General features: G+C 37.4%; 1 protein-coding gene across 1 annotated transcript in view; it reads left to right on the top strand.

Annotated features, from left to right (window-relative positions):
* Positions 1-3,124: 3,124 nt before the first annotated feature.
* Positions 3,125-24,979, top strand: part of C2CD6 (C2 calcium dependent domain containing 6) — a 120,243-nt gene continuing 98,388 nt past the window's right edge. Inside the window, exon 1 of the mRNA XM_007190533.2 lies at positions 3,125-3,361. Coding sequence (XP_007190595.2) covers positions 3,125-3,361 — 237 coding nt within the window. The remainder of the gene's footprint in view (positions 3,362-24,979) is intronic.

Here is a 24,979-nt window from a genome sequence, read left to right as displayed (position 1 = left end):
TTTGCCTCATTTGCTTGCTTTCTTTATACCTCCTTTTTTCTTGCTAAATCTTTTGAAAGTAAGTTGCTAACATCATGTCACTTCACCCAAATATTTAAGCATGCATCCTCCAAAAAGAACATTTTTCTGCATAGCTCAATATCATTAAAACAGTTGGAAAAACAATAATTTCAGTCCATTCTCAAATTTTCCCAGTTGTCTCTTAAGATCTAGTCAAGGTTTACGCATTTCAGTTTGTCTCAATTTAAAATGGTCTCCTTATCTTTTCTCCCCCATGATATTTTTTAATTGAAAAATTTACTGAGATAAATGTAGATTCATGCAAACTTAAATAATACAGAGTAATCCTTTGTACACTTGACCAGTGCCTCCAAATACCATTTTACAAAATTCATAGTATAATATCACAACCAGCATATTGACACTGACATGATCTACCAATCTTGTTCAGATATCCCTAGTTTTACATATCCCTAGTTTTACTTGTACACACTTGTGTGTGTCTGCATATATTAAGTTCTTTACAATTTTATCAATTGTGTCGGGTTCATTTATATACCACCACAGCCCAGGTACTGAACAAGTCCAAAAACCATAAGAATCTCTCATGCTGCCATTTTATAAACACAACCTCCTTCCCACATCCCCTCCCTGCACCCCTAACTCTAAGCCCTGGCAATCACTAATGTCTTCTATTTCTAGAATTTTGCAATTTCAGTAATGTTATAAGTTGAATCGTACAGTATGTAATCTTTTGGGATTAGCTTCTTTCTGCTTAGCGCATTCCCTGGAGATTAACCCACGTTGTATGGCCATAGTTCATTCCTTTTTATTGCAAAGCCATGATCCAAGGTATGTATTGAAGTTTAACCACTTACCTGTCGAAGGACATCTGAGCTGATTCCACTTTTTGACTATTATGAACAAAGCTGCTATGAACATTTGTGTATAGCTTTTTGAGTGAATGTGAGTTTTCATTTCTCTGGGATAGACACCCTGGAGTGCATTTGCTGGGTTGTATGGTAGTTCCATGTTTAGTTTTTTTAAGAAATTACCAAACTCTTTTCAGAGAGGCCATACCATTCTACATTCCCCCGTGATATTTTGTGTGTGTGTGTGTGTGTGTGTGTGTGTGTGTGTGTGTGTGTATGAAGAATCCAAACCAGTTTTTAAAAATAGTCCCACCTACATTTTTATTTGTTTGATTTTTTTTACCCATAAAAGTATCATTCAGGGCTTCCCTGGTGGTGCAGTGGTTGGGAGTCCGCCTGCCAGTGCAGGGGACACAGGTTTGAGCCCTGGTCTGGGAGGATCCCACATGCCGCGGAGCGACTACGCCCGTGAGCCACAACTGCTGAGCCTGCGTGTCTGGAGCCTGTGCTCCGCAACAAGAGAGGCCGCGACGGTGAGGGGCCCGCGCGCCGCGATGAAGAGTGGCCCCCGCTTGCCGCAACTGGAGAAAGCCCTCGCACAGAGGCGAGGACCCAACACAGCCAAAAATAAATAAATTGATTAATTAAAAAAAAAAAAAGTATCATTCAGTTTGTTTCTCTACCTCCTGGATTTCCTGTAGACTGGAGGTTAGGGCTAGAGGTTTGATTAGAGTTAGGTTAGATTTTTGTTGTTGCATCACATGAACCCTGAGGAAGTCAGAGTGTGCTGGTGGACAGCAAGTCTCTTTGAACAGTGATTAAACACAACACAGCACAGACCCAAAATGACAGCAAACATGTATCAAGGGCGTTGGGATATTGTGCCATGAACCCTGAAGAGTGAAAGGTGAGGATCAGATTCCTGCCCCCAAAGAACTCTATCTTTTGAAATTAACAACTAATTCTAATAGTGCGAGCCCACTAATAGGGATATGCCAAGTAGCAGCTTGGAGACAGCAATTAATTCTGCTTTGGGGGTATGTGTATGGGGTTATAAAACTTAAGGCTGAACTCTGAGGTGGCCTTTGAATAAAAGAAAAATAGATTCCATATAGAATAGCCGTAAGTAATGATCCTGAGGTGGTAAAGGGCATTTTGGAGTCCCTGGTTTTCAATATTACGGAATTAAAATTTTGTGGCCAATAAGGAAGCTCTGAAAGTTTGTGATTTTGTATGCTTTAAAAGGTAAGCTTGGGCTTCCCTGGTGGCGCAGTGGTTGAGAATCTGCCTGCCAATGCAGGGGACATGGGTTTGAGCCCTGGTCTGGGAGGATCCCACATGCCGCGGAGCAACTGGGCCCGTGAGCCACAACTACTGAGCCTGCGCGTCTGGAGCCTGTGCTCCACAACAAGAGAGGCCGCGATAGTGAGAGGCCCGCGCACCGCAATGAAGAGTGGCCCCCGCTTGCCACAACTAGAGAAAGCCCTCGCACAGAAACGAAGACCCAACACAGCCATAAATAAATAAAAATAAATAAAAAAAATTTTTTTTAAAAAAAGGTAAGCTGTATGAACACTGGGGCAGTGGAAAGAGTGGATGACAGCAGGCCAGGAGACCCACGAGTAAACCATTCCAGTCATGTGTGTGTGAGATGTCCTAGACGAGATGCCATAAAGAGTAGGGTTCAAATATTTAGGGTTAGAATTCAAAACTGTGTCTGAAGTATTAAGCTTTTGTGGCTATGACATTGCTACATTAAATACATTTGGAACATATTAGAGATCTGAGAGGGAAGATGAATATTAACGTGTTGTGTTATGAGTCTACGGGACAGTCGAGTAAAGATGTCCACATAGCCTGTTCGAAATATAACATCTGGAGCTCAGGGGATAGTGTAAGGTGTAGGGAGAAGAGGGCTTATGCTGGGTTAAGGGGCAGGCAAGAAACAACCGAGTTCAATCCCCGTGCTGAGGAACCTTGTTGTCCACAAGCTTGTTCTGACTTCCTTCAAAGGGAGACTTAAATGGCCTGGGCAAGGGCTTGCCGCTGACCCTGCAGGCTCGCTTAACTAGCACGCTCCCAAAGCCAGGCTGGGGCAGAAGCCTGGCCCGAACGTGTGGGTCATGCGCAGGCGCCGGAGGGTTGTTGCGTGCACAGGAAAAGCGAGGGAAAGGCGGGGAGAGAGCTGCGCCTGCGCAGTAGCAGGTCGTCGGCCGGTTGGTGCGCAGGCCTGACCAGCTGCGGATGGAGGGATGGAGCCGCCCCGAGACATGGGCAAGGTTTCCAACACAGAAGATAACCGCAACGGGCGGGTCCATTCCCTGTACACAGCCCAGACACTTCAGAGGATTCCCCGTACCAACTTGGAAAACACACATGCTAGAGGGTCGGAGTTCTCTTCTGCAGCCCGTAACATCCAGGAGCAGGGCAAGACCTTGAATCGGCCCAAAGACGAGGCCAAGGAGGGTCCTGGGCACCGGCTGCTGAATGTAAGTGGGGGGCCTGGTGGAGGAGTTTGTCCCCTACCTGACCACCTAGAGGGTTGGGAAGGACCAAGGGGTCAATGCGTGCTGATGGGAGTGAGGGAAACATGCGCTCGTTTTGGAGAGCGGTAACACCTGAGGAAGAATTTACTTGTGGGACCCTGACAGTTATTTAATTTGTCAGAGCCCCGTTTTATTAATTGTTAAGTGAAGACAGTAATTACTACCTACCTTAGAGGGTTGTCTGAGAAACTAAAGGAGGTAATAATATAAAGGACTTAATACAGTCCAAAGTAAAGAGTTAATAAATGTTAGCTGCTGTCATCATCATTATCATCATTGGGAATTCATTTGTACGGTTAAAGGGCTAAACTCCAGAAACCTTAGTTACCTCTGTTTTCAATTCCTGAGGTTCTTACAGATAAACCTGTAGGAGCAAAACTGTATCATGTCTGCAAGGTGAATTATTGGCGTCCTGGTCTTATTAGGTAAATTTGTATTTGAAGTGTGTGAAACTCTTGAGTTTAATTACCATTTAGTGGTACTGCCAGAGCATAAAGAAAATGGAAAAGGGGAATCAAGTTGAAACTCACTTTTTCAAAGTTTGTTAGAGTATTATTAGGAAATTTTACATTCTCTGTTGGTCTTAAGTTATTAAAAAATAGTACAGTATTTATCAGGAAACAAATGGTACACAAGAAGATGATGTCCTTTTCTGTAAATTTAAGGAGTTGAATTACTTGATATCTAAAGTACCATCTTAATTCTAAAAACTTAGAATCTTGACTCATTGTTATGATAAATTGAGAGCATATTAAGGTTTAGCTTTAGGATAATACAAGAAAAAATTGCAAAGTTTGTGTTAAGAGAGATATCTTTGGAAATCTAGGCCATAGGAGGTGTTTGTTGTATGTCCTCTTAAGGAATTTGGACTTTTATTCTGTAGAATGGTGGTTTCCAATTTTTTGAGTATGAGGGTACCTTTTTGTTGTTAAAAAAAAAATCTCTCCACAATAAAAGTAGCTGGCTCTTTACTATCTACTGACTGGGAAAATCTATAATGATAAAAAAGCTACCATGTGGCAGTGTTGTTAATGGAATTTGCTAATAGATAAAACAGCATCTACATACATTCAAAAAAGAGTCGTGCACATATATGCAAGGTACATTGTTTGCCCAAGTTTGGTTTCCCAAATTATTTGACCATAGAATATTTCAACATTTTGGTAGAACAGCAAAAAGAATTTAGGAAATGAAATGTGCACTTGTATTTAGTTATAATGATCTCATAAATGAATTCTTTTCAGTTACAGATCCAGAGGAATGAGTTTACGTGGCATAGATGTTTATTATACAGTAAACTTAGAGTAATATGATAACTATATGCTATTTAAATTATTATAACAACTACTATAAGATACATGATGTAGATCGTTGAACATGGAATGGATGACCCTCTTCAATTTAGTAAATGCTGTCTATGCATCAGTACACCACAGATGGAACTTTATACATTTGGCAAAAGGTCGTCTTTTCTGTGACTTCTTGGCGTCTCTGTGTGTGTGTGTGTGTGTGTGTGTGTGTGTGTGTGTGTGTATGGCACATGATTTCTTGAAAGCGGATTATCATAGGGTAATAAGAACAGCTATATAAATATGTCTAGTATTTTCTGTACAAAATGTTTAGTAATTTCTGTACAAGTTTTTTAAAACTTGGAAACAAATACATCTCCCAGAGATGTCTCACATCTCTCAATATATTTGGAAAACAGTAATTTGCAGATCGTGCTTAGAACACATTTGATTTCAAGGATATTCAAAGTTGAGAACCACTGCTACAGGTGATAGGAAACGTTGGTTGGTTTTAAGCAGGGGGATGACATGGATCAGATGTGCTTTGCTGAAAAAATAGTTTTGGCTATCAGGATTTAAGGTGAGATTAGAGACGTAGTGGGGAGCGAGGCCAATAAAGTAAGATCTCTGAGGGAATGGAAAAGTATGGCCTCTAGAGTACAGGTGGAGGTGTCCTCCGGGGATAGGAAGAAGGGCATCTCTTCATCCAGAGCGGTGTTTATTTTATCTTTGGATCACCGGTATCCAAACATTCTGGGGGTGCTTGTTTTAACCTAGATTCTTGGACCTCCACCTTAGACCTACTGAATCCAGAAGGGTGGGGGCCCGGGAATATGCTCAGATTTTAAACTATCCCAAGTGATGCTTAGATTCATGCTTGAGAATTACTGCAGATAGAGGAAAAAGCTAGGCATTGATGTGGGGATTATACACTGAGGGTGTAGGCTGCAGAAGGAGGCAAGTGGAGCTAGAAGAGTTTATGAACTGGGTGAAAGAGAAAGGAGGTCTCAATGAGATTTTTAAAAAGGTTATCAAATGTAAATTACTGAGAGAACTGGAAGGATTAACTAGAGATAGTGCTCAGATCGAGGGATATTGTAGTTGATGACTTTAGTGAAAATGTGGATAATCTATCCCTCACCTTGACATCAGTTCTTTGAATGGCCTTAATTCCTTTCAGCAGCTTACTGCAATTCTACATCTTGGACCTTGCCTTCACTCTGAGAGTTTCGCCTCCCAAATCCTGAAATCTGTTATGCTATTTCCCAACCTCTCATTACTTACTTTGAAATATGTGTCAAGCTTTGTGCTAGACACTGAGGATACAACGGTGAGCAAGACAGGCAAAGCACCTTCCCTTGGAAGCAAACATTTGAATTGGAGAGACAGTTACAGATTAGGCTGTTGTTCTAAGGAAATAAAAGGGCACTATGATAGAGAATCATTGTGGAGGGACAGATAGGACTTTGGATAGGTGATCAGAGAAGGCCTCTGAGGAGGTGGCTTTTAAGTGAAAAACTGAAAATGGGAAGAAGCTAGCCATTTAAAGAGTGGGGAGATGGAGGTGGAGAGCGTAAGAAGCAATAAACAAATGTGAAGTTTCTATAGCTTGGACTGTTCATGGAGCATAGTGAATGAGAGGGAGAGTAGCATGAAATGAGGCCATAACATATCTTTTTGTATGTTTAAAGTCCCTTTTAAAATCTTTTTTTTTTTTTTTTGGTGAATTGCCCATTTGAGTCATTTTCCTATCATTTTTCTTTTCCCCCTCAGTTTTTCAAAAGTTCTTTATTGGGGATATTAGATCTGCATCTGTGATATGTGTTACAAATATTTTCTCACAATTCAACGTTGTCTTTTGACTTTTATGGTACTTTTTGCTATGCAAAAGATTCTTAATTTTATGAGGTCAAGTTTATAATCTTTTATTGCATCTGAATTGTGTGTCTTAGTTAAAAACTATTTACATATGCCCAGGTCATGAAGGAATCTACCTATTTTGCCTTCTAGTACTTGCATATTATTTTTACATTTAGATTCCTGATTTATTTGGACTGTGTGGTATGAGGTCTGGATTTAATTTTTTTTCTTTTCCCAAGTAGATGTCCCAACACCACTTATTTTTAAAAAAATCCATCTTTGCCCTAGTGTTTTGAGATGCAACCTGTATACATAAGTTTTATACATAAGCTACCACATGTATTTGGTTTTTTCTGGACTTCCTATTCTATTCCATTGCTGTTTATCAGTTCATGCACCAAGACCGTACTACTTTTTTATGCAAAGGTATTTCCTTTATTGCAAGAATCTTTAACATGCTAAGTGCCCTATGAATATTGAAGAAGGGAATATGGAATACAGCATTTCCCAAAGTCAGTCATTTTTAGTAGGCATTTCAAGTATTTCATGAATACACCTTGGAAAAGTACTGAAGACCATACTATTTTATTTTAAAGACTTACAGTATGTTTTAATGTCTGGTAAGACTGGTTCCCCACCCCTCCCCCAGCCGTTGTAGTTTTCTTTTCCAATGATTTCCTGACTATTCTCACTTTTAATAAAAACACTTTATTATTAACTTGTTCATTTCAACAAAGAAGCTTGTTTTTTTAAAATAAAGATTGCATTAAATTGATGTTAGGTAGAACTGACATCTTTATGGTGTTGACCTGTCCTATCCAAGAACAAGAGATGTCTTTTCATTATTCAAGTCTACTTTTGTGACTTTCAGAAGTGTTTTCCTCTTAAGAGTTTTGCACACTTGTTGTTAAGATTGTTCCTAAAGTGGGGCTTTTTCTACTTTATATCCTCTAATTACTTACGTATATTAAGGCTGTTGATTTCTGTATGTTAAGTTCATGTCCTGCTTCTTTGTTTAATTTTTTTAAACATTTGAGTTAGTATTGTTATTAATTCTCTAGGGTTTTAGATATACTATCAGATCATCTTCAAATAGAGATAGTTTTACTTCTTTTTTTCCAATTCTCTTGCCTTTAGTTGATTTCTCCTACCTAACTGCTTTGACTAATGCCACCAGTAACATGTTGAGTAGTAGTGGAGACAGTAGGCAACCTTGCCTTGTTCCTGATCTTTGTAAATGCCTCCAATGTTTCCCCACCAAATGAAATAGTAGCTTCAAGACTGGCTTAATTCCTATTTTCTTGAGTGTTATAACAGGAAAGGGTGTTGAATTTTGTCAGAGGCCATTTAAACATGTATGGAGATAATTGCATAATTTTTCTCCTTACATCTGTTGATGTGGTGTTTTACATTAATAAATTTCCTAATATTGAACCAACTTACATTCCTAGAATTAATCCCACTTGGTTATTGCATATTATTTTCTTTGCGGTGCTGGATATTCTGTTTTTATTATTTTATTTAGTATCTTTGTATCAATATTGATGTTATATTCGTCTATAATTTTCTTTATGGGTTTAGGTATCAGTGCTATGCTTGATAAAAAAATAAGAAAATTTTCTTTAGTGGTGCCATGGGATACCTAGTTTTTGAATTTGGTAGAATTCCCTGTGAAACCACCTGGGCCTGGCACTTTTTTGTGGTGATAGCTCATTGCTAGCTTTCTTCTATTTCTTTTATGGAAAGTGGTCTGTTTGAACTGTTTACCACTAACAGGATCAATTTTGTTAAATTGTATTTCCTTAGGAAATTATACATTTCATTTAGGTTTTAAAATATATTTGCAGGTCTGCAAATAGTCTTTTATGATTTTTCAAAAGTCTTGTCATTTCTTATTTGCATTTTATCCCCATATACTGATTAAGTTAGCTAGTGGTTTGTATATTTTGTAGGCTCTGTAGATCAGTTTGGGAATTGATTTCTTAACAGTATTGAATCTTTCTAGCCAAGAACATGAAATGTTTTCCATTCATTTAGATCTTTAATTTCACTCAGGAATGTTTTGTAGTTTTCAGTGTACTAGTCACATTTCTTCTTTTAAATTTACTCCTAAGTATTTTATTATTTTGCTGCTATTTCTAATGTAATTGTTTTCTTAATTTCATTTCCAGGTTGTTCATTGCTATTATATGGAAATGCAATTGATTTTTATATTTTGTTCTTGTATCCTGAGACCTGAACTCGTTTATTAGTTCTAGTAGTTTCTTTCTTCTTCTTCTTTTTTTTTAGTGGATTTCTTAGGAATTTCTATATACAGAATTTGTCACCTGCAAATAAAGACAGTTTTACTTCTTTCTTTCAAATCTGGATACTTTTTATTTCTTTTTCTTATCTGACTGCACTGGATAGAACCTTTAGTACAATGTTGATTAAAAGTAGTGAGAGTGAACACTCTTGCCTTACTGATCTTAAGGGGAAAACATTCAGCCTTTCACCATTGAGTATGATGTTGAAGAATTTCCCATCTATTCCTAGTCTGTTCAGAGTTTTTTATTAAGAATACATTTTGGATTTTGTCAAATACATTTTCTGCATCTAGTGAAATGATCATGTGATTTTTGTCCTTTACTGGACACATTTATTAATGTGGCTTATTACATTAATTTTATTACATTGATTTTCAGATGGAAAAATCCCACTTTGTCATAGTATATGGACCTTTTTAATATGTTGTTGGGTTTAGTTTACTAATATTTTGTGGCGGAGTTTTGCCTCAGTATTCATAAGGGATAATGATTTGTTGTTTTCTCATCTTGTGATGTCTGTCTGGCTTTGGCATTAATGTAATACTGACATCATAGAATAACTTGGGAAGTGTTCTTTCCTCTTCTTTTTATTTTTTTTCCCTGAGTTTGTGAAGGATTGTTATTATTTCTTAAGTATTCGATAGAATTCACCAGTGAAACAACCTGGGCCTAAGTTTTTTTGTTTTTGTTTTGTTTAGCTTGGTAGGAAGAACTTTAATTACTAACTAAATTTGTTTAGTTCTTATAGGTCTTTCTTCTTGATTCAGTTTTGGCAATATGTGTAAGAATTTTTCCATTTAATCTAAATTGTCTAATTTGTTAGCATAAAACTGTTTATAGCTGTCAGTAGTTATCTTATATGGCAATAAACTTTGCAGGTGCAGTGAAGTTTAGGATTTTGTGATGGGGAGATTATCTTGGGTTATCTGATGGGCCCTACGTGTAATCACAAATGTCCTTATAAGAGAGAGGTAGAGGGAGATTTGGACACACTCAGAAGAGAAGGCAATGTGATCACAAAGGTAGAGATTGGAGTGATGTGACCACAAGCCAAGGAACGCTGGCCAGTCACCAAAAGCTGGAAGAGGCAAGAACGGATTTTTCCTTAGAGCCTCTAGAGGAATTATTGCCCTGCTGACTTCTGATTTTGGCCCAGGGGGACTGATATTAGACTTCTGGCCCTCACAACTGTGAAAGAATAAATTTTTGTTGTTTAAGCCACCAAGTTTGTGGTGATGTGTTATAGCAGCTACAGGAATTAATACAATGGTATTTCTTTATAATCCTTTTAAGTTTTGTAAGGTCAGTAGTGATGTACCCCTTTCATTTTTGATTTTGGCATTTGTAACCTCTATCTTTTTCTCTTCATCAGTCTAGCTAAAGATTTGACAATTTTGATGATCTTTTCAAGAACCTACCTTTAGTTTCATTGATTTTCTTTTTTTAAAAAATAATCTTAATGATTTCTGTTCTAATCTTTATTTTCTTCCTCCTGGCCACTTTGGGTTGAGCTTGCTCTTATTTTTTCTAAGTACAGATGTTTAATGCTATCAGTGTTCTGCTAAGCACTGCTTTAGCTGCACTCCATGAATTTTATGTTGTGTTTTCATTTTTATTCAACTCATAATACTTTCTGATTTCTATTGTTTTTCTTCTTTAACCCATGGCTTATTTACAAATGTGTTTTTAATTTCCAAGATTTGTGTATTTTTCAAATTTCCTTGTGCTATTTATACATTTATAATTTATATATTATAAATTATAAGTTTATAATTTATATATTTATAATTTATTTTGTTGAAGTAGGAGAACATTCTCTGTATGAATGTTTTTGAATTTTCAATTCTGCAAAATTTATTGAAACTGATTTTATGGTCTAGCATATGATGCATCTTGCAGAATATCCTATGTGCATTTTAAAATATCTATTTTGGGTTTTTTGGTTCAATATTTTGTCTCTGAGATGCATTCATGTGTGTAAGTGTAGTTATTAATTTTCCTTACTCTATAATATTCCATTGTGTGAACATATCACATTATATTTATCCATTCTATTTTTTTTAATATCTTTATTGGAGTATAATTGCTTTACAATGGTGTGTTACTTTCTGCTTTATAACAAAGTGAATCAGTTATACATATACATATGTCCCCATATCTCTTCCCTCTTGTGTCTCCCTCCCTCCTACCATCCCTATCCCACCCCTCTAGGTGGTCACAAAGCACCGAGCTGATCTCCCTGGGCTATGCGTCTGCTTCCCATTAGCTATCTATTTTTTTTTAAATTCAAACAGAAAGTTACAAAAATTATAATCATCCTCATCAGTTCACTCAGTCCCATGTAATTAATTTTTTTTCATCTTGATCTTTTGTTAGCACTTTTATGAATTCATCAGTTTTCCATTAGAGTTCTGAAAATGCTTATTCATTCAGTTCAGCAGTATACTCAGTTACCAGAAACCTGTACTTGTCAGAGTCTTTTCCATGAATTCCTTGAAGGTGAAACCCTTTTATAGGAACATTTTTGCAAAAGCATCAGAGGACACCCAGAACTGTCTGTAAATGACAAAAGACTTAAAAATGACCACGGTTGAAGATTTAATGAAAGTTCATAATAATGCAATTGACAAGGAAATTTAGTTATTTCTGAGATACACATTTTAAAACAATAACTAGAATTATGACTTATAACATTATACCAGAACATATAAGATTTTTAGGAATTTCATGTAGTGTCTGAAACATTTATATTAACATATTTCCATACAAATAACCCAAAGAAAGTTTAGTATTAGTTTTTTTTTTGGAATTTTTGAATTTTATTTTATTTATTTTTTCATGCAGCAGGTTCTTATTAGTCATCAGTTTTATACACATCAGTGTATACACGTCAATCCCAATCGCCCAATTCATTACACCACCATCCCCAACCCCCCGCGGCTTTCCCCCCTTGGTGTCCATACGTTTGTTCTCTACATCTGTGTCTCGACTTCTGCCCTGCAAACCGGTTCATCTGTACCATTTTTCTAGGTTCCACATACATGCATTAATATACGATATTTGTTTTTCTCTTTCTGACTTACTTCACTGTATGACAGTCTCTGGATCCATCCACGTCTCAACAAACGACCCAATTTCGTTCCTTTTTATGGCTGAATAATATTCCATTGTATATATGTACCACTTCTTCTTTATCCATTTGTCTGTCGATGGGCATTTAGGTTGCTTCCGTGACCTGGCTATAGTAAATAGTGCTACAGTGAACATTGGGGTGCATGTGTCTTTTTGAATTATGGTTTTCTCTGGGTATATGCCCAGTAGTGGGATTGCTGGATCATATGGTAGTTCTATTTTTAGTTTTTTAAGGAACCTCCATACTGTTGTCCGTAGTGGCTGTATCAATTTACATTCCCACCAACAGTGCAAGAGGGTTCCCTTTTCTCCACACCCCCTCCAGCATTTGTTGTTTGTAGATTTTCTGATGATGCCCATTCTAACTGGTGTGAGGTGATACCTCATTGTAGTTTTGATTTGCATTTCTCTAATAATTAGTGATGTTGAGCATCTTTTCATGTGCTTTGTGGCCGTCTGTATGTCTTCTTTGGAGAAATGTCTATTTAGGTCTTCTGCCCATTTTTGGATTGGGGTGTTTGTTTTTTTAATATTGAGCTGCATGAGCTGTTTATATATTTTGGAGATTAATTCTTTTTCTGTTGATGCGTTTGCAAATATTTTCTCCCATTCTGAGGATTGTCTTTTCGTCTTGTTTGTAGTTTCCTTTGCTGTGCAAAAGCTTTTAAGTTTCATTAGGTCCCATTTGTTTATTTTTGTTTTTATTTCCATGACTCTAGGAGATGGATCAAAAAAGATCTTGCTGTGACTTATGTCAAAGAGTGTTCTTCCTAAGTTTTCCTCTAAGAGTTTTATAGTGTCCAGTCTTACATTTAGGTCTCGAATCCATTTTGAGTTTATTTTTGTGTACGGTGTTAGGGAGTGTTCTAATTTCATTCTTTTACATGTAGCTGTCCAGTTTTCCCAGCACCACTTATTGAAGAGGCTGTCTTTTCTCCATTGTATATCCTTGCCTCCTTTGTCATAGATGAGTTGACCATAGGTGCATGGGTTTATCTCTGGGCTTTCTATCTTGTTCCATTGATCTATGTTTCTGTTTTTGTGCCAGTACCATATTGTCTTGATTACTGTAGCTTTGTAGTAGTATAGTCTGAAGTCAGGGAGTCTGATTCCTCTAGCTCCGTTTTTTTCCTTCAAGACTGCTTTGGCTATTCGGGGTCTTTTATGTCTCCATACAAATTTTAAGATTTTTTGTTCTAGTTCTGTAAAAAATGCCATTGGTAATTTGATAGGGATTGCATTGAATCTGTAGATTGCTTTGGGTAGTATACTCATTTTCACAATATTGATTCTTCCAATCCAAGAACATGGTATATCTCTCCATCTGTTGGTTACATCTTTAATTTCTTTCATCAGTGTCTTATAGTTTTCTGCATACAGGTCTTTTGTCCCCCTAGGTAGGTTTATTCCTAGGTATTTTATTCTTTTTGTTGCAGTGGTAAATGGGAGTGTTTCCTTAATTTCTCTTTCAGATTTTTCATCATTAGTGTATAGGAATGCAAGAGATTTCTGTGCATTAATTTTGTGTCCTGCAACTTTACCAGATTCATTGATTAGCTCTAGTAGTTTTCTGGTGGCATCTTTAGGATTCTCTATGTATAGTATCATGTCATCTGCAAACAGTGACAGTTTTACTTCTTCTTTTCCAATTTGTATTCCTTTTATTTCTTTTTGTTCTCTGATTGCCGTGGCTAGGACTTCCAAAACTATGTTGAATCATAGTGGTGAGAGTGGACATCCTTGTCTTGTTCCTGATCTTAGAGGAAATGCTTTCAGTTTTTCACCATTGAGAATGATGTTTGCTGTGGGTTTGTCGTATATGGCATTTATTATGCTGAGGTAGGTTCCCTCTGTGCCCAGTTTCTGGAGATTTTTTATCATAAATCGGTGTTGAATTTTGTCAAAAGCTTTTTCTGCATCTGTTGAGATGATTGTATGGCTTTTATTCTTCAGTTTGTTAATATGGTGTATCACATTGATTGATTTGCGTATATTGAAGAATCCTTGCATTGCTGGGATAAATCCCACTTGATCATGGTGTATGATCCTTTTTTTTTTTTTTTTTTTTTATAATTTTATTTATTTTTGGCTGTGTTGGGTCTTCGTGTCTGTGCGAGGGCTTCCTCTAGTTGCGGCAAGCGGGGGCCACTCTTCATCGCGGTGCGCGGGCCTCTCACTATCGCGGCCTCTCTTGCTGCGGAGCACAGGCTCCAGACGCGCAGGCTCAGCAATTGTGGCTCACGGGCCCAGTTGCTCCGCGGCATGTGGGATCTTCCCAGACCAGGGCTCGAACCCGTGTCCCCTGCATTGGCAGGCAGATTCTCAACCGCTGCGCCACCAGGGAAGCCCTGTATGATCCTTTTAATGTGTTGTTGGATTTTGTTTGCTAGTATTTTGTTGAGGATTTTTGCATCTATATTCATCAGTGATATTGGTCTGTAATTTTCTTTTTTTGTAATATCTTTGTCTGGTTTGGGTATCAGGATGATGGTGAACTCATAGAATGAGTTTGGGAGTGTTCCTTCTTCCGCAATTTTTGGAAGAGTTTGAGAAGGATGGGTGTTAGCTCTTCTCTAAATGTTTGATAGAATTCACCTGTGAAGCCATCTGGTCCTGGACTTTTGTTTGTTGGAAGATTTTTAATCACAGTTTCAATTTCATTACTTGTGATTGGTCTGTTCATATTTTCTATTTCTTCCTGGTTCAGTCTTGGAAGGTTATACCTTTCTAAGAATTTGTCCATTTCTTCCCGGTTGTCCATTTGATTGGCATAGAGTTGCTTGTAGTAGTCTCTTAGGATGCTTTGTATTTCTGCGGTGTCTGTTGTAACTTCTCCTTTTTCGTTTCTAATTTTATTGATTTGAGTCCTCTCCCTCTTTTTCTTGATGAGTCTGGCTAATGGTTTATCAATTTTGTTTATCTTCTCAAAGAACCAGCTTTTAGTTTTATTGATCTTTGCTATTGTTTTCTTTGTTTCTATTTCATTTATTTCTGCTCTGATCTTTATGATTTCTTTCCTTCTGCTAACTTTTCGTCTTGTTTGTTTTTCTTTCTCTAGTTCCTTCAGGTGTAAGTTTAGATTGTTTATTTGAGATTTTTCTTGTTTCTTGAGGTAGGCTTGTATACCTATAAACTTCCCTCTTAGAACTGCTTTTGCTGCATCCCATAGGTGTTGGATCATCGTATTTTAATTGTCATTTGTCTCTAGGCATTTTTTGATGTCCTCTTTGATTTCTTCAGTGATCTCTTGGTTATTTAGTAACGTATTGTTTAGCCTCCATGTGTTTGTGTTTTTTACATTGTTTTCCCTGTAATTCATTTCTAATCTCATAGCATTGTGGTCAGAAAAGATGCTTGATATGATTTCAATTTTCTTAAATTTACTGAGGCTTGATTTGTGACCCAGGATGTGATCTATCCTGGAGAATGTTCTGTGCGCACTTGAGAAGGAAGTGTAATCTGCTGTTTTGGGATGGAATGTCCTATAAATATCAATTAAATCTATCTGGTCTGTTGTGTCATTTAAAGCTTGTGTTTCCTTATTAATTTTCTGTTTGGATGATCTGTCCATTGGGGTAAGTGAGGTGTTAAAGTCCCCCACTATTATTGTGTTACTGTCGATTTCCTGTTTTATAGCTGTTAGCAGTTGCCTTATGTATTGAGGTGCTCCTATGTTGGGTGCATGTATATTTATAATTGTTATATCTTCTTCTTGGATTGATCCCTTGACCATTAGGTAGTGTCCTTCCTTGTCTCTTGTAACATTCTTTATTTTAAAGTCTATTTTATCTGATATGAGTATAGCTACTCCAGCTTTCTTTTGATTTCCATTTGCATGGAATATCTTTTTCCATCCCCTCACTTTCAGTCTGTATGTGTCCCTAGGTCTGAAGTGGGTAAAAAACACTCTCAACAGCATATATATGGATCTTGTTTTTGTATCCATTCAGCTAGTCTATATCTTTTGTTTGCAGCTTTTAATCCATTTACATTTAAGGTAATTATTGATATGTATGCTCCTATTACCATTTTCTTAATTGTTTTGGGTTTGTTATTGTAGGTCTTTTCCTTCTCTTGTGTTTCCTGCCTAGAGAAGTTCCTTTAGCATTTGTTGTAAAGCTGGTTTGGTGGTACTGAATTCTCTTAGCTTTTGCTTGTCTGTAAAGGTTTTAATTTCTCTGTCAAATCTGAATGAGACCCTTGCTGGGTAGAGTAATCTTGGTTGTAGGTTTTTCTCCTTCATCACTTTAAATATGTCCTGCCACTCCCTTCTCACTTGCAGTGTTTCTGCTGAAAGATCAGCTGTTAACCTTATGAGGACTCCCTGTGTGTTATTTTTCCCTTGCTGCTTTTAATATTTTTTCTTTGTATTTAATTTCTGATAGTTTGATTAGTATGTGTCTTTGTGTGTTTCTCCTTGGATTTATCCTGTATGGGACTCTCTGTGCTTCCTGGACTTGATTAACTATTTCCTTTCCCATATTAGGGAAGTTTTCAACTATAATCGCTTCAAATATTTTTGCAGTCCCTTTCTTTTTGTCTTCTTCTTCTGGGACCCCTATAATTCGAGTGTTGGTGCGTTTAATGTTGTCCCAGAGGTCTCTGAGACTGTCCTCAATTCTTTTCATTCTTTTTTCTTTATTCTGCTCTGCAGTAGTTATTTCCACTATTTTATCTTCCAGGTCACTTATTCGTTCTTCTGCCTCAGTTATTCTGCTGTTGATCCCTTCTAGAGAATATTTAATTTCATTTCTTGTGTTGTTCATCACTGTTTGTTTGCTCTTTATTTCTTCTAGGTCCTTGTTAAACGTTTCTTGTATTTTCTTCATTCTGTTTCCAAGATTTTGGATCATCTTCGCTATCATTATTCTGAATTCTTTTTCAAGTAGACTGCCTAGTTCCTCTTCGTTTTTTAGGTCTGGTGGGTTTCTGCCTTGCTGTTTCATCTACTGTGTGTTTCTCTGTCTTCTCATTTTGCTTAACTTACTGCATTTGGGGTCTCCTTTTCCCAGGCTGCAGGTTCGTAGTTCCCGTTGTTTTTGGTGTCTGTCCCCAGTAGCTGAGGTTGGTTCAGTGGGTTGTGTAGGCTTCCTGGTGGAGGGTCTAGTGCCTGTGTTCTGGTGGATGAGGCTGGATCTTGTCTTTCTGGTGGGCAGGTCCATGTCTGGTGGTGTGTTTTGGGGTGTCTGTGGCCTTTTTATGATTTTAGGCAGCCTGTCTGCTAATGGGTGGTGTTGTGTTCCTGTCTTGCTAGTTGTTTGGCATAGGGTGTCCAGCACTGTAGCTTGCTGGTCGTTGAGTGGATCTGGGTCTTGGCGTTGAGATGGAGATCTCTGAGAGATTTTCGCCATTTGATATTACTTGGAGCTGGGATGTCTCTTGTGGACCAGTGTCCTCAACTTGCCTCTCCCACCTCAGAGGCACAGCCCTGATGCCTGGCTGGAGCACCAAGAGCCTGTCATCCTCACAGCTCAGAATAAAAGGGAGAAAAGAAAGAAAGAAAGAAAGAAGAATATAAAATAAAGTAAAATAAAATAAAGTTATTAAAATAGAAAATAAAAATTATTAAGAAAAAAAATTTTTAAGTAATTAAAAAAAAAAAAGGACTGAACACTAGGACAAATGGTAAAAGCAAAGCTATACAGACAAAATCACACTCAGAAGCATACACATACACCCTCACAAAAAGAGAAAAAAGGAAAAAATATATGTATATCATTGCTCCCAAAGTCCACCTCCTCAATTTGGGATGATTCGTTGTCTATTCAGGTATTCCACAGATGCAGGGTACATCAAGTTGATTGTGGATATTTAATCCACTGCTCCTGAGGCTGCTGGGAGAAATTTCCCTTTCTCTTCTTTGTTCGCACAGCTCCCAGGGTTCAGCTTGGGATTTGGACCTGCCTCTGCGTGTAGGTCGCCTGAGGGCATCTGTTCTTCGCTGAGACAGGACGGGGTTAAAGGAGCAGCTGATTCGGGGGCTCTGGCTCACTCAGGCTGGGGGGAGGGAGGGGTACGGAATGCGGGGCGAGCCTGTGGCGGCAGAGGCCGGCGTGACGTTGCACGAGCCTGAGGCGCCAAAGGCAAATGACTCTTAATCTAGAATGTAGGTATCTTTTGAGTTCTATCTTAGTTGAAGATCTTCTCCCTCTGTTTTTAAAACTTTGCCATAAGGAAAAACACTACCCTGAGGGGTAGCTGGTCCTCAGGACCTCAAATCCTTTCTTGATTGTATACCATAGGCCAACCAGCCCGAGAGGCTTGTCTGCTCACCCGCCGGGGTGGGCTGGGGGCTGGGAGCTGAGCCATTCTATTGTTAATGAATATTTGGGTTGTTTCTATTTTTTGGCTATGGTGAATAATAGTTTTAAACATTCTTGTACATGTTATACATATGCCTACATTCTGTTGGGAATATATCTAGGAATGGATTTTCTGGGTCATTATTATGTATATGTTCAACTTCAGTACAAAATACCAAAGAGTTTTTCAAAGAGAATATAAAAACTTATATTCCCACTGGCAGTGTTTTAGAGTTCTAGATACTCCAAATCCTTCCACTTGACAGTGTCAGTCTCTTTATGGTTAGCCATCTCAGGGATGTGTAGTGGTATCTCTTTGTGGTATTAACTTTCATTTCCCTGATGACTAATGAGGGTGAGTTCCCTTCCAAATGATTATTAGCGATCTTATAACTCTTCTGTGAAGTGCCTGTTCAAGTATGTTCCCCATTATTCTGTTGTATTGTCTGCCTTTTTCTTATTAGTTTGTATAAATTTGTGTATACATTCTAGTTATAGGCCCTTTGTCAATTATACTAAACATGTTGTAAAAATCAGTCAGTGGCTTATGTTTTCACTTTCTTTTTTTTTGGGGGGGGGGATTTGTTTTTTTTTAAATTCAGACAGAAAGTCACAAAAATTATACTCATCCTCATCAGTTCACTCAGTCCCATGTAATTAATTTTTTTTTTCATCTTGATCTTTTGTTAGCACTTTTATGAGTTCATCAGTTTTTCATTAGTTCTGAAAATGCTTATTCATTCAGTTCAGCAGTACAGTCAGTTACCAGAAACCTGTACTTGTCAGAGTCTTTTCCATGAATTTCTTGAAGATGAAAGCCTTTTATAGGAACATATTTGCAAAAGCATCAGAGGACACCCAGAACTGTCTGTAAATGACAAAAGACTTAAAAATGACCACTGTTAAAGTTTTGATGAAAGTTCATAATAATGCAGTTGACAAGAAAATTAGTTATTTCTGAGATATACATTTTAAAGTAATAACTAGGATTATTACTTATAACATTATACCAGAACATGTAAGATTTTTAGAAATTTCATGTAATGTCTGAAACATTTATATTAACATATTTCCATACAAATACAAATATAAGATTTTTAGAAATTTCATGTAATGTCTGAAACATTTATATTAACATATTTCCATACATATTTCCATACAAATACAAATATAAGATTTTTAGAAATTTCATGTAATGTCTGAAACATTTATATTAACATATTTCCATACATATTTCCATACAAATACAAATATAAGATTTTTAGATATTTCATGTAATGTCTGAAACATTTATATTAACATATTTCCATACAAATAACCCAATGAAAGTTTAGTATTAGTTGTTTTGTTTGTTTGTTTTTTTATACTGCAGGTTCTTATTAGGCATCAATTTTATACACATCAGTGTATACATGTCAATCCCAATCGCCCAATTCAGCACACCACCATCCCCACCCCACCGCAGTTTTCCCCCCTTGGTGTCCATATGTCCATTCTCTACATCTGTGTCTCAACTTCTGCCCTGCAAACCAGCACATCTGTACCATTTTTCTAGGTTCCACATACATGCATTAATATACGATATTTGTTTTTCTCTTTCTGACTTACTTCACTCTGTATGACAGTCTCTAGATCCATCCACGTCTCAACAAATGACTCAATTTCGTTCCTTTTTATGGCTGAGTAATATTCCATTGTATATATGTACCACAACTTCTTTATCCATTCGTCTGTTGATGGGCATTTAGGTTGCTTCCATGACCTGGCTATTGTAAATAGTGCTGCAATGAACATTTGGGTGCATGTGTCTTTTTGAATTATGGTTTTCTCTGGGTATATGCCCAGTAGTGGGATTGCTGGGTCATATGGTAATTCTATTTTTAGTTTTTTAAGGAACCTCCATATTGTTCTCCATAGTGGCTGTATCAATTTACATTCCCACCAACAGTGCACGAGGGTTCCCTTTTCTCCACACCCTCTCCAGCATTTGTTGTTTGTAGATTTTCTGATGATGCCCATTCTAACAGGAGTGAGGTGATACCTCATTGTAGTTTTGATTTGCATTTCTCTAATAATTAGTGATGTTGAGCATCTTTTCATGTGCTTTGTGGCCGTCTGTATGTCTTCTTTGGAGAAATGTCTATTTAGGTCTTCTGCCCATTTTTGGATTGGGGTGTTTGTTTCTTTAATATTGAGCTGAATGAGCTGTTTATATATTTTGGAGATTAATCCTTTGTCCGTTGATTCGTTTGCAAATATTTTCTCCCATTCTGAGGGTTGTCTTTTCGTCTTGTGTATGGTTTCCTTTGCTGTGCAAAAGCTTTGAAGTTTCATTAGGTCCCACTTGTTTACTTTTGTTTTTATTTCCATTACTCTAGGAGGTGGTTCAAAAAAGATCTTGCTGTGATTTATGTCAAAGAGTGTTCTTCCTATGTTTTCCTCTAAGAGTTTTATAGTGTCCAGTCTTATATTTAGGTCTCTAATCCATTTTGAGTTTATTTTTGTGTATGGTGTTAGGGAGTGTTCTAATTTCATTCTTTTACATGTAGCTGTCCAGTTTTCCCAGCACCACTTATTGAAGAGACTGTCTTTTCTCCATTGTATATCTTTGCCTCCTTTGTCATAGATGAGTTGACCATAGGTGCGTGGGTTAATCTCTGGGCTTTCTATCTTGTTCCATTGATCTGTGTTTCTGTTTTTGTGCCAGTACCATATTGTCTTGATTACTGTAGCTTTGTAGTAGTATAGTCTGAAGTCAGGGAGTCTGATTCCTCCAGCTCCATTTTTTTGCCTCAAGACTGCTTTGGCTATTCGGGGTCTTTTGTGTCTCCATACAAATTTTAAGATGATTTGTTCTAGCTCCGTAAAAAATGCCATTGGTAATTTGATAGGGATTGCATTGAATCTGTAGATTGCTATGGGTAGTATACTCATTTTCACAATATTGATTCTTCCAATCCAAGAACATGGTATATCTCTCCATCTGTTGGTATCATCTTTAATTTCTTTCATCAGTGTCTTACAGTTATCTGCATACAGGTCTTTTGTCTCCCTAGGTAGGTTTATTCCTAGGTATTTTATTCTTTTTGTTGCAATGGTAATTGGGACTGTTTCCATAATTTCTCTTTCAGATTTTTCATCATTGGTGTATAGGAATGCAAGAGATTTCTGTGCATTAATTTTGTATCCTGCAACTTTACCATATTCATTAATTAGCTCTAGCAGTTTTCTGGTGGCAGTTTTAGGATTCTCTATGTATAGTATCATGTCATCCGCAAACAGTGACAGTTTTACTTCTTCTTTTCCAATTTGTATTCCTTTTATTTCTTTTTGTTCTCTGATTGCCGTGGCTAGGACTTCCAGAACTATGTTGAATAATAGTGGTGAGAGTGGACATCCTTGTCTTGTTCCTGATCTTAGATGAAATGCTTTTGGTTTTTCACCATTGAGAATGATGTTTGCTGTGGGTTTGTCATATATGGCCTTTATTATGTTGAGGTAGGGTCCCTCTCTGCCCACTTTCTGGAGAGTTTTTATCATAAGTGGGTGTTGAATTTTGTCAAAAGCTTTTTCTGCATCTATTGAGATGATCATATGGTTTTTATTCTTCAATTTGTTAATATGGTGTATCACATTGATTGATTTGCGTATATTGAAGAATCCTTGCATCCCTGGGATAAATCCCACTTGATCGTGGTGTATGATCCTTTTAATGTGTTGTTAGATTCTGTTTGCTAGTATTTTGTTGAGGATTTTTGCATCTATATTCATCAGTGATATTGGTCTGTAATTTTCTTTTTTTGTAGTGTCTTTGTCTGGTTTTGGTATCAGGGTGATGGTGGCCTCATAGAACGAGTTTGGGAGTGTTCCTTCCTCTGCAATTTTTTGGAAGAGTTTGAGAAAGATAGATGTTAGCTCTTCTCTAAATGTTTGATAGAATTCACCTGTGAAGCCATCTGGTCCTGGACTTTTGTTTGTTGGAAGATTTTTAATCACAGTTTCAATTTCATTACTTGTGATTGGTCTGTTCATATTTTCTGTTTCTTCCTGGTTCAGTCTTGGAAGGTTATACCTTTCTAAAAATTTGTCCATTTCTTCCAGGTTGTCCATTTTATTGGCATAAAGTCACTTGTAGTAGTCTCTTAGGATGCTTTGTATTTCTGCGGTGTCTGTTGTAACTTCTCCTTTTTCATTTCTGATTTTATTGATTTGAGTCCTCTCCCTCTTTTTCTTGATGAGTCTGGCTAATGGCTTATCAATTTTGTTTATCTTCTCAAAGAACCAGCTTTTACTTTTATTGATCTTTGCTATTGTTTTCTTTGTTTCTATTTCATTTATTTCTGCTCTGATCTTTATGATTTCTTTCCTTCTGCTAACTTTGGGTTTTGTTTGTTCTTCTTTCTCTAGTTTCTTTAGGTGTAAGGTTAGATTGTTTACTTGAGATTTTTCTTGTTTCTTTAAGTAGGCTTGTATAGCTGTAAACTTCCCTCTTAGAACTGCTTTTGCTGCATCCCATAGGGTTTGGATCATCGTGTTTTCATTGTCATTTGTCTCTAGGTATTTTTTGATTTCCTCTTTGATTTCTTCAGTGATTTCTTGGTTATTTAGTAACGTATTGTTTAGCCTCCATGCGTTTGTCTTTTTTACGTTTTTTTCCTTGTAATTCATTTCTAATCTCATAGCGTTGTGGTCAGAAAAGATGCTTGATATGATTTCAGTTTTCTAAAATTTACTGAGGCTTGATTTGTGACCCAAGATGTGATGTATCCTGGAGAATGTTCCGTGCGCACTTGAGAAGAAGGTGTAATCTGCTGTTTTTGGGTGGAATGTCCTATATATATCAATTAAATCTATCTGGTCTATTGTGTCATTTAAAGCTTCTGTTTCCTTATTTATTTTCATTTTGGATGATCTGTCCATTGGTGTAAGTGAGGTGTTAAAGTCCCCCACTATTATTGTGTTAGTGTCGATTTCCTGTTTTATAGCTGTTAGCAGTTGCCTTATGTATTGAGGTGCTCCTATGTTGGGTGCATATATATTTATAATTGTTATATCTTCTTCTTGGATTGATCCCCTGATCATTATGTAGTGTCCTTCCTTGTCTCTTGTAACATTCTTTATTTTAAAGTCTATTTTATCTCATATGAGTATAGCTACTCCAGCTTTCTTTTGATTTCCATTTGCATGGAATATCTTTTTCCATCCCCTCACTTTCAGTCTGTATGTGTCCCTAGGTCTAAAGTGGGTCTCTTGTAGACAGCATATATATGGGTCTTGTTTTTGTATCCATTCAGCCAGTCTATGTCTTTTGGTTGGGGCATTTAATCCATTCACGTTTAAGGTAATTATTGATATGTATGTTCCTATGACCATTTTCTTAATTGTTTTGGGTTTGTTTTTGTAGGCCCTTTTCTTCTCTTGTGTTTCCCACTTAGAGAAGTTCCTTTAGCATTTGTTGTAGAGCTGGTTTGGTGGTGCTGAATTCTCTTAGCTTTTGCTTGTCTGTAAAGCTTTTTATTTCTCCATCAAATCTAAAGAGATCCTTGCCGGGTAGAGTAATCTTGGTTGTAGGTTCTTCCCTTTCATCACTTTAAGTATATCATGCCAGTCCCTTCTGGCTTGCAGAGTTTCTGCTGAGAAATCAGCTGTTAACCTTATGGGAGTTCCCTTGTATGTTATTTGTCGTTTTTCCCTTGCTGCTTTCAATAATTTTTCTTTGTCTTTAATTTTTGCCATTTTGATTACTATGTGTCTCGGCGTGTTTCTCCTTGGGTTTATCCTGTATGGGACTCTCTGCGCTTCCTGGACTTGGGTGGCTATTTCCTTTCCCATGTTAGGGAAGTTTTCGACTATAATCTCTTCAAATATTTTCTCTGGTCCTTTCTCTCTCTCTTCTCCTTCTGGGACCCCTATAATGCGAATGTTGTTGCGTTTAATGTTGTCCCAGAGGTCTCTTAGGCTGTCTTCATTTCTTTTCATTCTTTTTTCTTTAGTCTGATCCGCAGCAGTGAATTCCACCATTCTGTCTTCCAGGTCACTTATCCGTTCTTCTGCCTCAGTTATTCTGTTATTGATTCCTTCGAGTGTAGTTTTCATTTCAGTTATTGTATTGGTCATCTCTGTTTGTTTGTTCTTTAATTCTTCTAGGTCTTTGTTAATCATTTCTTGCATCTTCTCAATCTTTGCCTCCATTCTTATTCCGAGGTCCTGGATCATCTTCACTATCATTATTCTGAATTCTTTTTCTGGAAGGTTGCCTATCTCCACTTCATTTAGTTGTTTTTCTGGGGTTTTTTCTTGTTCCTTCATCTGGTACATAGCCCTCTGCCTTTTCATCTTGTCTATCTTTCTGTGAATGTGGTTTTTGTTCCACAGGCTGCAGGATTGTAGTTTTTCTTGCTTCTGCTGTCTGCCCTCTGGTGGTTGAGGCTATCTAAGAGGCTTGATGGGAGGCTCTGGTGGTGGGTAGAGCTGACTGTTGCTGTGGCGGTCAGAGCTCAGTAAAACTTTAATCCACTTGACTGTTGATGGGTAGGGCTGGGTTCCCTCCCTGTTGGTTGTTTTGCCTGAGGCAACCCAACACTGGAGCCTACCTGGGCTCTTTGGTGGGGTTAATGGCAGACTATGGGAGGGGTCATGCCAAGGAGCACTTCCCAGAACCTCCGCTGCCAG

This window comes from Balaenoptera acutorostrata, chromosome 8, assembly GCF_949987535.1.
Source record: "Balaenoptera acutorostrata chromosome 8, mBalAcu1.1, whole genome shotgun sequence".
NCBI classification, from domain to species: Eukaryota; Metazoa; Chordata; class Mammalia; order Artiodactyla; family Balaenopteridae; genus Balaenoptera; species Balaenoptera acutorostrata.
The sequence above is the reverse complement of the archived record's forward strand: the minus strand, read 5'-3'. Positions and strand labels throughout refer to the sequence as shown.